General features: G+C 50.9%; 1 protein-coding gene and 1 non-coding gene across 2 annotated transcripts in view; both read right to left on the bottom strand.

Annotated features, from left to right (window-relative positions):
- Positions 1-2,335: 2,335 nt before the first annotated feature.
- The window catches only part of LOC135896590 (caveolin-1-like), a 95,449-nt gene continuing 82,872 nt past the window's right edge, over positions 2,336-14,912 (bottom strand). The window contains exons 3-4 of the mRNA XM_065425052.2: positions 5,561-5,803; positions 2,336-4,590 (exon numbers count right to left, since the gene is read on the bottom strand). Coding sequence (XP_065281124.1) covers positions 4,465-4,590; positions 5,561-5,803 — 369 coding nt within the window. The 3' untranslated portion in view covers positions 2,336-4,464. The remainder of the gene's footprint in view (positions 4,591-5,560; positions 5,804-14,912) is intronic.
- Positions 9,402-9,476, bottom strand: TRNAS-GGA (transfer RNA serine (anticodon GGA)). The gene has a single exon. It is a non-coding gene; the product is annotated as a tRNA-Ser (tRNA).

Below are 14,912 nucleotides of genomic sequence, written 5' to 3'. Positions count from 1 at the left end.
CAGTCGGCCGTTTTAGTGTTTCTGGCAGTCTGTTCATGTAGCTGTATTATCTTTTACGCTAGAACCGGTGATGTTTTCTTTGCAATGGGCCCTTTTACGCGTGTCCAGGTCACGCAAGTCGTTAAGCAAGTTTTTTTTTTTTTTTTCACAGACTCTCAGTTTTTTCAGGCAATTATATTATCTAGCATTGTTTGTAAAGCTTGTTTTACAAGTCATTCATTATTGCAGAGCTTAATTGTTTGCGACCAGCCTCTGGATTTGTTGACAGGCTAAACGCACAACTCTTTAACAATTAGTGACTGTTTGATACTTATCTTTTGTTGCTGATAACTAGCTGCCGTTTTTTCACTATTCCGTACAAGCATGGTAGCCATATATACCGAAATAATTATTCCAGCTGTGAATTAATGCATCGGCGTCCTAAATTCGTCATACATCAAGTTTGTCCGCTGCAGATGCCTTAGCAGGTGCAGTTAAGAGAATTACGACAGCCTTATTTTATTACCGAGTCACAAAGTTAAAAACTCCGTTATTCTCTTTTTCTGTTAAATTTTCAACAATTTTTATAAAAGAATTGTGTCCTAACTTTAAAGTCTACTTGACACAGTCGCTGGATTTCAATCTTCACTTTCAAATGCAACAAATCAATAAAGACTTCGCCTACGGATTTAAATAGAAGCTCCCGAGCTTACAGCCAACGGCAAATGTTTCTGGACCACTGAAGTGCCCAGGTAATATATGCACGCTTAAACATATCCTCTGGGAGTGTGGCTCGCTCAGCCCTGGCATTTCCCGCAATCGGTTTTCAGAAATGATTAATTGCAAGATCACATCCCTCAAGTCCTGGCTGGCCAGTACGCCCGTGATAGGGCTAGGATGCTTGACCTTCTGGTTCCACCATGGAACTAGCCAGGCAGGTGGCAACACCTTGTACAGGACCCGAATAAAGCTTTTCCTCCTCCTCCTTCCTCCTCCTCCTCGCGAAGAATTTCGTTGCGACATCGCCACCGCACCTCGAATTTCGGTGGAGCAACGTGGGTGTCTTGCGCCGAAGTATGCGCTGCTCCGTTTCGATTTCAAAGTACCTTCACTGGCTTAGACAGGACTCCGCAACCCCTTCCCCCTCTTTTCTTTTTTTTTCCGTATACCGTACTCTGAAAGCTTTTTGGGGTCGGGAGCAGTCGAAAGACGAAAAGTACGTAGTACCTACCTGAAATTCAAAGAAAGCTCCGCAAAACTCGTGATCAAGACCCCAAGAGAAGCAAGCGCCGATTCGCTATATCCGAGCTCAATACCGCTATACTTTTCATTATATCCGATGCATGTCCCTGCTAAAGCCCCTCCAAGTGGAGCAACATTAGTTGCGGCGTACTGCACCGGCTCTACCGACGCCGGCATCTGGCTGCGCGTTCCGGCGGTCTTTTATGCCGGCGTCACACGGCCACTTTTGACCGCGATCGAATTTCTCGAACGCGATTGACTCCCTTCCGCGAAGGGTTACTTTGTTACAATTAGTTATTGTACAGGGTCCCTAAAAAAATAGAGGGGGGGGGGGGGGACCTGTACCGTGACTCCACAACGTAGAGAGCGTGGGGAGAGGCATCGAGAGAGAATAAAGGCAGGACGCTTTTAACAATTCGCGTGGTGAACTGTGTCGTCGCGTCCAAGGAGGTTATAAAAAGAAACTCCGGAGTGGCAGCCCTCGCAGGTTCTTACCAGCAGTGGTGAAGCCAGCGACTGCCCCTACTTCACCCTTGATTGCGTGCTGAACTGCACGGAGAACAGTTCAACTGCTCTTTATCTGTTCGTATAAATTTTAGACAATTGGAAAATAATAGAATGTTTTTGCGAGCTAAAACATCATCATAGGCTGAGGAGTGACACCCTGATCCCCCCTACAAGTTGCCAAGACTTTCAAGCTTCACTCTAAAACCAGCGACACAGACAGGCACATCGAGAAGCAGCTGCACGGCAAAAGTGGCTCTCTGAAAGTCATTGGAAGTGTGGAGAAAACATTTACTGTTCTCCACCAAATACCAGCGTTAATCGATTCCCCTGGTAGGATGGAGGTGACCGGCTTCACCTTTAGGACATAATCTCCTCTCCAGAAGTTTTTTTTCTTTCTTTAAACCTCCTTGGTTGCGTCTCGTTATTTGCAAAGCAGTGAAGTTGTAGTGCCGTCCGTAGTTGCATAGGCGTCGTTCAGGAAGTTCAGTAGCAACGTGAAGACTGCCGTAAGTTCTTTGTTGTCGTCACTTCCCACACGTGGGACAAGTATTAAGCCACACTCGAACACAGGAGGCACCCCAAAAGCCCGAAAGAAAGAGGCAGGAGCTTAAAATGGATAAAAGATACTTTATTACTTTTTTTTTATTTCTTGCACGAAAAAGGGAGGGAAGCGTGGTTACAAAACTTCGGCACATTCGCACCACAGAGCTACCTGCTCTGTTTTTTTTTTCGTAAAAAATACTTGTGATGCTTTTAAAAACTCGCCGGCTGCGCAACTCAAGCCTCGTATTGGTGGACCCACATTGCTATGAATAGGACGCGCGCGTCGCACGATGAGAAATACGATGAGACAAAAAGAAAAAAAAATGCAGTTTGTTCGTGTGGAGTTTTTTATCCACTCGCCAAGGTTTCTTTCGGCTTTACGATAACGTCTCGTGCGAACAAAAAACAATAATAACGATTGAAAAAAAAAAAAACATGCACAGTACGGACTGAAGCTTACGATGAAAACGCAGTTGACATGCAAGAGAAGCGACGTCGCATGCCGCCAATTCGCTGCCTTGATTGTGGTGTGACAATGAGTTCAGTGAGAAAAGCTGCGTATAAAAACTCTGTTTTATAAAAAAAATGCAAGCCACGTCGCGCGTTACGAGTAAAGATACAGTAACTTTCACACACACACACGCGCGCACGCACACACAGATATAGGCTAAGTGAAAAATACTGTTCTCGGCGTGAGATTGCACACACACGCACACACACGTAATATATATATATAACTTTTTTTAATTATTATTTCTCGTCTGGAGCACCACGGGATCGTCGCGAAGTTCCAGAGTGTGCAAGCGTCGAACGACCGGAGCTACACATCTGAAGTGCGCTGTACAACAACTTGTCGCTAAATTTAGGTCCCTTCGGCCCGTGTGCGCCCCACAAAACGAATTTCTGAAAAGTCTGCGTTGCGAAAAACGCTGAGCAAGTCGTCATCGCGGAGTGGGGCAGGCGAAGGCTCACGAGGCCTTCTTAGGCTTAGCGCCCTCGGTAGGCCTAAACACTTAGAACCACGTTAAAATGTTCATTACTTTTTTTTTGGTCTTCTTTCTTGTAGGCTATTCTTTGCGACAAGTTTGTGCTATCCGTCAGTGCTGTTTAATGTTATCTGGCTGCTTCGACCTTTGAACTCTATACAAGCAGCACAGCCTCCGGCGTTCACGGATTCTGAAACTGCACGACCATACCCGTGGTGTTTTGGTTGATGCGCAATGTTATAAGGCACAAAAGAAGGGTCTTGATGGTTTTTGATGGCAGCTTTGTGTTCCTGTGAGCAAGTATACAATGATATACAAAGTGCTGTTGCAGGGCCGCTACCGTATAGTAGTACACTCGTCCACACGCGCACAGTGTTGCTAAACATAAATTGTTAACGGTGGTACGATACGAACCGCGCTGTAGTGTATGGGGCTACCTTTTTCACCCTTAGAATGACGCTTGACCGAACGAAAACTCTATTAAAGCTCCTCTACCATTGCTCACGGAGCTGTGATGACACGTTAGCGTCGACCGACGAGCTCCGACTTCCACAATACGCGTACGTTAAAGCACAGCAAGAATCCGTGAAAAGGCTTTTAAGTTCTTATAAGGCCGTCTGTGCAACACACTTTGGCCAAGCAGCGTACAAGACTTGACAAGCCCTTCTTGCCCCATGTTTTGTGCTGCAACGCCATGTCACAAAGAACAACCGCGCGTAGTTTTTTATTGAGCAAGATCCAACAAGCCCACTCATCAACACGGGTGGCCTTTCACTGCAAAACTAAGGATCTGCCTAATGCCTTAGCTCGAATGCTCGTTCGTACACATTGTTTTTTTTTGTGTGTGTTTCTCACGATATTGTTCTCGCCATCATCAAGGAGGTGGGCAGGTGGGGAGGGGGATGCGGAGGTCGGACTGCCAAAGGAGAGAAAAAAAAAAGCACGAGACTGGCGGGGGGTAAGGGGTTGTTGGGCTAAGTGCGCGACGGGTCAGAGGTCATCGAAGCTCGGTGGGTGGGCCTCGCCCCGTTGCCGGAGGGTCGACGAGGGGGGGGGGGGGTTGTGTGGGTCCACCGCCATCGGGGCTCTTCCCCCCCGGCTGCTCTTCCGCTGGCCTCCGCAAAATTTGTTCCGGCCCCGCCTCAATCCGCTGCCGCTGGCTCAACCGCGGAGACGGGAGCCACCACGGAGCGGCCGCAGCGCCGCCTCACGGGTCGTGGGCGAAGTCGTTCTTGGGGTAGACCTGCGTTCGGGTGACGCGCACGTCTCCGGCCACCTTGCCGATCGACTGGAACACCGGGTCCAGCAGGGTTCGCACGAGGCCGCCCCACACCTGCGCACAGCGGAGGACAAAAACGAGGTCATCATCATCAGCCTGGTTACGCCCACTGCAAGGCAAAGGCCTCTCCCATACTTCTCCAACTACCCCGGTCGCGTACTAATTGTGGCCGTGTTGTCCGTGCGAACTTCTTAATCTCATCCGCCCACCTAACTTTCTTCCGCCCCCTGCTACGCTTCCCTTCCCTTGGTATCCAGTCCGTAACCCTTCATGACCATCGGTTATATTCCCTCCTCAAACCGAGGTCATGAGGTTATAAAGGAACACGTGCCGGTGCTCTCCTGCCATTCCTTCGACGGTCAACGAGATCCTCTGCGGTACTAGGCCTCAGCTGATTACGACGACGGATCTTTGTCGGAAGAAAATATAATGGCACGTTGGCCGAAGTATTGCTCTTGTATGCATGCACAAGGCCAATAATGCGCTGTTGCGGTTCTTGAACATGACTGGACGGCGCGACCATCTGTTACTACTTAAGAGTGAGCATTGCTCTGCGGGCATGGACATGGATTCTCTCTCTATTGACTACTATGTTTCGTTTCCCTTTCCCTAAGTGACTGGTAGCCAATCCGTCACGACCTTTAAACCTTCTCCCCGTCTATTCCATATCTCTCAGCGACGACGTCAAGCTTCCCGGCGGAAAACCATATGGTCCCAACCAATGCACCTGAGTCATCTCCGACAAGACGGACTTGCAGAAGCACGCTTCTGACGCGTCACGTCCACACACAACACACTCAGGGACCGAGCGTCGTGAGGTTCATAAACTCTAAAACTGCCGTTTACCCTTAGAACTTATAATAGCCGCGGTTTCAGATTGTCTGGAGAGGGAGAGGCGCTACGGGAGGTCGTATACCGAGGACAGCTGCACAGCAGGTGTTCAACTGTTTCCTAAGCAACCGCAGGAGTTGTACGTCGCGCGTGCACTAAAAAGAAACGCGCGAGGAGGAGATAGAGCGCGTACCCTGTGCACGATGTGCAGCAGCACGTCGAACACGCGCAGCGAGGGCGACACCAGCCACACTTGCAGCAGCGACAGCAGCGAGAAGAGCAGGCCCCAGGTGAGGCCGCAGGGCAGCGCCAGCAGGGCGGCCAGCAGCCGGTAGCACCACAGGCGCGTGCTGGAGAACACCAGGTAGGTGAGCTTCCAGGCGCCGTCGAAGCCGTGGCTGGCGTCGGGCTCGGCCAGCACGTCCTCGAACACCAGCTGCGGGGCACGCGCGAAACAGAAAGGGCTCGGGTTAGGCGCTACGGGGGGGTCGGTATACAGACCAGTGCACATTTTTTTTTTTTTAATGTACACTGCGTGGACGAATTAAGATATTTGTGTTGGTGCACAGAGAAACGACAGCAGTGCAGAGAGGAGACAGAGCTAGCCGGCAAATGCCAATAGGGAGGGGGGCACAACGACTGCTGGCTCTAGAAGTTGTTACACTAGAAGCATAGCGCAGGAAAGACAATCGACAAAGACTAGACAGGACAAGCGCAATTGGCGCTTGTCCCGTCTAGTTTTCGTCGATCGTCCTTCCCGCGCTATGCTTCTAGTGTAACTATGTATTACCAACAAGCCCAAGCCTATAACTCTTCTAGAAGTAGAGAAAGAAAAGATAGTGACTGGAGAACGACAGGGAAATAAGGAGGGAAGGGAGTAATATGAGTGAAGAAGAGAGAGAATTAAAGAAAAATGTTGGGCATAAACAAAGAAGTAGTCAATGGGTAAATTCACATACTCGAAAGCAACACAAAAACAAAAGATGTAGCAAACACTCGTCAGACGACACTTAACGTCGGGCAGACTGTGCATAAAATTAAAGGATATTAGCGATCAGAACGTTTAGACTTTAATTGGGAGTCTAAATGCATCGCCTTCGAACGTTATGGAAGGACAAGCCACGGTGACCGAAAAACATGAAAGCACGGGCAGGGCAAGTGCCCATTTGGTGGTAGCTTCGAGCGAAATTATCAATCGACATATGTATGCATTTATTTTAATCCGTTTAAACAAAATACGAACAAAAGAGCGGTAATTTCAGAGCATCGTACGCCACGAGCGGAAATTGTGAATAAGAGACCAGCGTTACATCCGTGAACATCTTGAAGGGGCACAGCGCAAAATGACGAAGACAGAAGGCAGGAACAAACGCTGTCCTGTGTGTCCTGCGCTGTCCTGTGTGTCCCTGCCTTCTGTCTTCGTCATTCTGCGCTGCCCCTTCAAGATGTTCAAACAGTAACCAACTCGCCCAAATGTCGATCTTTCTACACATCCGTGAAACGTTTGCTCAATGCTTCTGCGTATGGAGAGCACGCCCAGCTAACAACGACGCGCGTAATTTCAGTCGATAAGGAGATGTAGCGGGATGGCTGTACTATAACAGCCAGGTGCGATGAAGCGTGGTTGAATAGGGAACACATTGACGGTACCCTCCGAATCATTACCGTTTGAAACATTTAGACGTGTCACGCCTTATACAAGACATTGCATAATGGAGGGAACCATGCGCTTTATGAACGTTTGGGGGGCATACTCAACCGCGATCTCCCCGGTCACTGCCTTCAATTTATGTTCATTTATTTCTGCGCGAAGTGGACGGGAAACCGAGCCATGCTAGAACCGAGAACCGAAACAAGCGGCGTCGTAAGGTACGGTGGACACAATAAATGCTCGCCCGAGAGACACTATAGGCAGATTGAACGCTTGTCGCCGCATCTGTCCGCAAGACGTCTTGGTGCGCTTCAGTTTCTCAGGAACTTTTGCCTATAGCAATCAGTTGCCGAAGGCACAATCGCGCTACAGAGCCAGAAGACCCCCACGCGATATCAACTGATAGCGTGGAAAGGACGACCGACGAAGGCCACCGACGCCGCACAGAGGGAGCCAGTGGAGTTATATCGCTACGCCAGTGTGACTGTGCGACGGCTGAATTGTTTTTGTTTTTTTCTTTGTCCAAGAGGCCGCCAGGTACTTTGATCGGAGACTTATCGCACGGTGCAATAAGGTTCTTCATCGTAGCACAGTGAAAGGGACAGCTATCTCTACGAGAGACACCGAGCAAGATGACGAACGCACTCTCTCTCTCTCTCTCTCTCTCTCTCTCTCTCTCCGACGAGTGAAGCGCTCGTCACACCGACACGGGTGCCCGGCGTTGCCCCCATCACATCGCGCGCGTCTCGGATGTAACACTTTTCGAAAGATTGCGACGGCGTACGCACCGGGCAGAATGTATGCCTTACATTGGCGTAACCGCGTGGGCCCGGTCATCAGCCTTCCTCGGTTTAAAACGCGGCAAAAGAGAGATCCCCCCACCCCGTCCCGTACAATCATCTCGGTCGCACTGGGGGCACGTCATGACACCCTCGGGCGAGTTCTCCAGAGAATTATATAGCCCCGCAGCGCGAAGACCGCCTCTCTCTCTCTCTCTCTCTCTCTCTCTCGGGAAGGCGTCGAAAGGCGGTGGCGGACTACGACGACGACGCGGAAACGATCCCCCCCCCCCTTCCGAACAGAAAAGGGCCCGACCAACTAGACCCAGCCACCCGACCGACCGCCGTATAAGCTGCAGCGTCGGCGCGAGCGATCCCAAATAAAGCGGATAGACACGCTCCTTTGCGCGCCGTCAGCGGCTCGCTCGAATTCAGCCCGAGCAGTGGGAGGCGGCGGGCCTTTTCTTCGCACGCGAGCGTCACAAGTGATGGGCCATACGGTCGCGCAGAAGGAGGTTTGAAGAGCGCGGACAAAGGCGAGCCTTTTCTTGCACGACTCTCGTGTATCGCTTAACAAGAACGAACGGAATCCAGGGCTCCCCCCTCCTCTCCTCCCCGCCCCCCCCTGCTTACTTCTCTCGAGCTTCAAACCCCCACCACCCCCACCATCACCACAAGCACGCTCAAAGGCACCCGCCGCGCGCTGTGGCAGCGAGAGATGCGGCGGCCAGCCGAGTTTGGGGTCGAAGGAAGAGGCGGAGGCCCTCGGGGAATGCGGCGTCGGGCCCCTAAAAAACTCGCGGCCGGAAGCTCATAGCCGAGGGCTTCTCTCTCAACGCGGCCCACACAGCAGCGGCGTCGCCGCCGTAGCGCGCTACGCGTCGTCTCCTTCCGCCGTGGCCGTCCGTATACGCCGTCACTGCTCCCCACCCCCCCCTTTTGGGCGACCCCGCGTGGTTGTGGAAGGAAGGGGGAGAGAGGACGGTGTCTGCTGAACGTCAAGTGACGAAGACGACGATGACGGGAGAGAAGAGAGTCAGGCATGCGCGTGACGGGGAGGCCCTCCGGCCCACGTGAGGGGCGTAGTGGCCGGCGTTGTTTGGTGCTTGGCCCCCTGCGCGGAACTTGCGCGCGTGCGTACCCGTGGCTACGCGCCGCATTTTCTTCTCCGTTTGGCACGGAAAGATCGCGTCGAGAGAGCTCGATGCTGGAAACGATCGCGAGGATGCTTTCACCGCTTTGCCGGGACGGTATACCGCCACGAGTCCACATCCGGAAGGTTTCGCGAGGACTCCAGCGGTGCCTCCGTGTAGAGATGCGCGTAAGCCGTCGAAGGGAGAACAAACACGAACAGACGAGCATGACAAATTACAGAATTATAAAACCGCCAAACGTAACGTCAAACTCCATTTCCTTACAGTTTCCACTCTTGTCGCAGCAAGAAAGCGGCGATGACGATGTCGTAGTAGTTCTGCGGAAACCCGCAAGGTGGAGAGAAATAATGAATAAAGGAAAAATCAGACATCCACCCGTTCGTAGCAATTGCTACAAAGGAAACCCATACGGGTTCCTCGAAAGAAAAGCCTCGCAGTTGAAGAAAAATTCGTCCTGGTCCGGGACTCGAACCCGGGACCACCGCCTTTCCGGGGCAGCCGCTCTACCATCTGAGCTAACCAGGCGGCTAGCAGATGGCAGGGCGAAGTCATTCGCGATGTCACAGATTTCGCGAAGTAAAAAAAAAAAGTGATTCAAGCATTTTGCGTGTCAGAACTGTGATCTGAATATGAGGCGCGTCGTAGTAGGGGGCTTCGGGATAATTTTGACCGCCCGTGGTTCTTTAACGTCCATCCAATGTATGCTGCACGTCAAACACTGGAGTAGTGAAAGTGGATTCGAGAACGGCAGCTCTGCCGGCGAAGTTTTATGGAGCGGTCAACAACCATAGCGGCAACAGAAGCATTCTCGCTTTTCACGACTCCTTTCCTTGAGAAAATAAAATGTAATACAGAAATTAAGCCGTGGTCAATTACGCGACTGCCGACTATTTCGCCACCAGCTAAATGCAATCCAGTCTACAATAACTGCCACGACAGCTCTTCAGTGCAGCCGTACGCGACCATTGCGTCTTCCGCTGTCACGTAACCCGTCCACGTTGGTACGTTGCCGGTCTGCATAGCTCTTCACATGGTGTGTGTACTGAGTCACATTGACCGCCATGACAGGGAGGTTTACAGATTTTGCGCACCCAAGACATGTACCCCTTTTTGCAACCCTTCGTAAACCCGGCTGTTCGCGTCCCTAAACTCTGGGCGCGCAAACTCCTTAATGTCGCACGAGATGGCCCGTCGTTTAAAAAAAACGATGCTTTGTCTCGATCTGGTGGTGTCCAACCCTCCTCCAGCAGCACCGTACAGAAGTTGTGAGAAGGACGACACGTCATCCGTGACGCGTGAACATTTGTCTTTAACTGCGAATCGCTTCCTGTGTAGTCTTCAGCTCGATAGGGACAACCGTTCGTGTTGGAACGCAGATCGAGCACACTTTCGGCGTGCTCGAAAAGCATTCCGCGGTTCATGCTCCCCGGCTCCTGCAGACAGCTAAAGGAAGGAAGGAAGGGAGAGAAACCGATCGGGAATGCTTCGGTGACGGGAAACAGCGCAGGAGCACGATTCGGCGCGGTCAGTATACCGCCGAGAAGTCAGCAGGCCGCGGCCCGCGGAGGCGCGCAGACAGACCTTGGCCGCGAACGAATGCCAGACACCATGCATCGGCACCGGGCTCACGTCAGCGCCCGCCGTCAGGCGTACACATACACACACGGGGGTCCAAGGGCCCCGAGTAAGTAAATACACGGGGCCTTGCACTCTCCGTGGGCTCCCCGAGCGCATATATGTTATCTTTACGTGCCATTGTCCTTTCTGGCACCGCGCGCTTGCGGGAGATTGTGCGCGACCCACGACGGAGTCCTTCTTAGCGACCCTGCGGCGGAGCGACCTTGTCCGTTTGTGTACGGCGCGTTGCGGGCGTGTATAGCACCGTCGGCGACTGGTCTGCTCTCTGCAAAAGCGTGATAACTGCCAGGATTGGGCGTTTCCGGCCGAGCACGCTGGAAGGCAATCGTGTAAACATGCCAGGCTATGGTGGATCGCGAACAGAGCGCTCTCGGGAGGCAATACGCCAGGCTCAGACTATGAAAAACAAGAGTGCTCTGGGGGGGCATCTGCCATCTTCTCATCTTGTCGTGGCTTCGGTGTATACGAGGGACCGTTTTATTTAGCATGTATGGGTGACGAGCCCCACAATTTCTATCCTATAACAGTTCACAGTGGCATTTTACTCTGTCTATTCCTCCTATACAACATATATAGTCATGTTGCAGCGGCCGTAGCTAGCTGGTGCATCCAACTATAAGAAGCAGGCTCGACTCTCTCTTCGGCTGAGAACTGTTTCACTAGCGCGTTCGAGCATCTCACTCCGCGTATCACTTGGGTCATGTACACTTTGGCGGTGGAAGGAAGTCGTAAAAAAAATCGGAACGTGGTACAGTGAGCGCGGAGCTCGGTCTGCCGTCCCCCCTTGTATACGAGTCGCACATACCAGGCGTCGGCCCGTTCCAGAAACAGCTTGACGTAGAATTGCTCACACCGATATGCCTAGCAGACCGACTCGAGGCGTTTGCAGCTGCATCGAACCTATACGGGGAAACTAATCAATTAATCTGAACGCAGTGAGAAAAAAGAAAGCCAGAACGCTCCACACGTGTCTCTCGCGTGTTCTGTCTCGTAGACGAGTCCAAGTCTTTATTATCGATGTGTCCACCGATAAGACGGTAGCTACGCCGATGGGATGTTCGGAGGGAGTGAGGGAGGGGGTCAGTGGTAATTTTGACAACGTCGGGCTCTTTAACGTACACGTTAATGCAAGCGTTCTTTTTTTAACCCCATGTTACACATTTCCCGATAGCGAACAACGTCGTATAACCATCGAGTAAAATACAGGCAGCACGTTCGTGCGGCCCCTATACTGAAAACTGATACGTCTACGCCTGAGAAAAAAAGAAAAAAGAAAAAGCAGGCGACCGCAGAATATGGAGCGAACACAGTGCGAGCCTCAGAATGCGTGGCTCGCACCTTTAAAGTACAATAAATAAAATATCGTAAAAGAGAGTGCATGTTTATACGTGGTCGGTTGGTGCTCCCGCGGGTTGGGGTAAGCTCTTAAATTTTGGCTCGCCAGCGGGGCGGTGGCGGCTGGCGTAAACAAATGCACACGCGGGCCCACGCCGAAAACTGCGTAGACCTTTGCGAGGGCGTTTAGAAAAGAAAGAAGAACGAATGAAGGACGGGCGGATTTAAAAATATCTTTTTTTTACCGCGGCAAGGGTGACTCGCAAAGGCAAACACACCCCGTCCGCCTGGTCCAGCGAGGGTCCTGGCGTGTAAGACGAACGATGTAGGGGAACAACACCCAGAAGCCACTGAGTGGGTTTTCAACGCGGGATTCACTCGAGCGAAAAAATAAACGCCATGACGCAGCAAGTTTTTCGCGAAAGCACGCAGTACAAACGCATCATACTTTCTGCAACGGCGCTGGCATACATTTGTTTAGCTATTTTCTCCACAGTGTATATAAATGTGGTCAAATGCTAAAAAAATCAAATTCTGGGTTGTCACGTGCCAAAACCACGACTGATTATGAGATGAGGTTGTTGGAGAGACTCCAGGTTAATTTTGACCATCGGCGCTTCTTCGTGAGCGTCTTAGAGAGCGCTAGCTATGTAGACATTACCGATAAAATTTCTCAACTCTGGAAGCGTAATGTATTTCGTAAAAGGCGAAGCACTTTCTTTTTTTTTAGAAATGTGTGGTCAATAAGCTTTTAACCGTCAACATAGGCAAATTCCAGCCCATATTTAACTACGCAAGCTCCAGATGCGTCTCTCCAATATGCGACGTCACAGTCATACAACTGATACTTGGAAATACGGGAATGTTCCACTTACTGTATTCGATCTTTGTTTCGGCGGAGCCTTTCCCCTCTTTTCTACGAGATCCCTTAGCGAATTCGCAGAAGTATTTATCGGAAATGAACTGCTGGTATGCGTGATAACGTTAGAAGGAACCTTACGCTAACCGTAGGGTGAAAAGAAATACGCTACAAACCATACATCACCTCCGAGATGTAGTCGGAGGCAAAGTGCGCGCGCACCGACCGATATCGGACGCCATGGATCACGGAGGCCTCGGAACACCTATAAGCCAAACGTGGCACAGGTCTTTCTTTTAGTCACATGCGTGTCGCATGACCTCGCGTCTGGCTAGCGTCGTCACGAGACGCGTTTTCCCGCAGCGGTCACGTGGTCACGTGCGTGTTAGGTAAGGTTGCACCGCCGGTTCGGCAGACAATCGCGTTACTCGAACCCGCTTTTGTCCCTGCCGCGACGCGGTCACCTATTGTTGGCAGCCGAACCCTCGACCTTGGCTCCACCGGAAGCTGCTCTGGTTGTAGCTCTCAGCGTGTAGTTAATGCTCGCGCGTTCAACCACGTGGTGTGTACGACTCCGCAATGCATAAAGAGGACGACCGAGAAGAATGCAATTGTTCCGTGTAGGAGCTCACGCCAACTGCGCGGACGTCACGTGATATACCATATTCGAAACGGGTTTGGACTGCATCAGAGGCGTAAGCAGTGGCACCCTAGAGTTACTGTATATGCTACCACATATACAGTAACTCTATGGTACCCCAGAGTATCACCCCCCCTATCCCCCCCCCCAACCCCCCCACTTATCCAACACTCCAGAGTTGCTTGGCTATGCTAGTGGCCTGCATGGTTATTTGGTTGTTTGCAAATTGGTCGTGACGTTCAGCGAAGCACACACAGTTAGGAAGATTCATTTGAAAGAGAACTGACCAATGATAATCAATTTCAACTCAACGAAAAGTCACTGAATACAAGAAAAAATCAGCAGAGATACAATATTTCCATGATAGCTCTTTGTAAGAGTTATGTTCACAGTACACGCTTTCTTTCTTTCTTTCTTTCTTTCTTTCTTTCTTTCTTTCTTTCTTTCTTTCTTTCTTTCTTTCTTTGTGCGGGGCAGTTTCAACGTGTTTTCCTATCGTTAGCAATATCAGTTTTTCAGCAATTGACATGAACTTTGTTTGAATTACACGTGATTTCCACAAGACCAACACGGAAGAGATACGCAATTACTCGGTTACCCGACCGCATACGGAACTTTTCCACTGGGGTAGTGCAATCCAAAATGAAGTTACCAAACAGTACTAATCAAGGTAATATACAAACTCTTCACCGATGGCTACAGAAAAAAAAAGAGTTACTTTGTATTTATTTCTTTCCGCGTATACTCCACGACTTATGTTCACCAGCTCACGCGGAGCGTATGTGTGGCTGCTGAAGTTTGCCCGAGTTGGGCGCCACCTAAGCGCAGTTCTGGAGCTGTTTATATGCTTCGCTATACGTGCTCGGCGTTCTTTTCTCCGTGCCTTATCTCATTTGTGTGCAGACGAAAGAGGACAGGATTACCCGAGCGCGCCCCGCAACCCATGCGCACGTATGTTAATGGCCGCCGAACGTATAGTTTCGTAATCGTGACTGATTACCCTTATTAGACGGACGCCGATGCGGTGGCGGCTCCTTCGTGCCTGTTCTAGAGGGCTTCGGACTATATAACGCCCTAAGACCCAAACCCCGGATACATGCGTCACCGCGTGAAAACACAGTGGTTGAAAACGCTCTCACGAGGGCCCCGGCCTCGCGATGAGCAACGACCGGTTGCTTATACTCGCGTAGGAGCTGGCCTGCGTATACGTCAAGCGTACGAATGAGGAAACGCTTCCGTCGCCAAATTGAGGCATCGTGCCTATAGTCTTACAGCGTGGGCCGTCGGAACTGAACTGCACCGCAACAAACAACGCCGAAAAGTAAAAACGAAATAACGAAGGACTTAATAGCAAGATTCTCTCTCTCTCTCACGCTCTCTGCATCAATACGCGGACTGTCGAAGGTCTGTAGACGTTTTTCCCGGTGTCTATAGCCGGCACGTAGGCTCGGCGACCTTGCAAAATTTTAAAAAAAGAAGCTCTTTTTGT

This window comes from Dermacentor albipictus, chromosome 6 (assembly GCF_038994185.2).
Source record: "Dermacentor albipictus isolate Rhodes 1998 colony chromosome 6, USDA_Dalb.pri_finalv2, whole genome shotgun sequence".
Lineage (NCBI taxonomy): Eukaryota > Metazoa > Arthropoda > Arachnida > Ixodida > Ixodidae > Dermacentor > Dermacentor albipictus.
The sequence above is the reverse complement of the archived record's forward strand: the minus strand, read 5'-3'. Positions and strand labels throughout refer to the sequence as shown.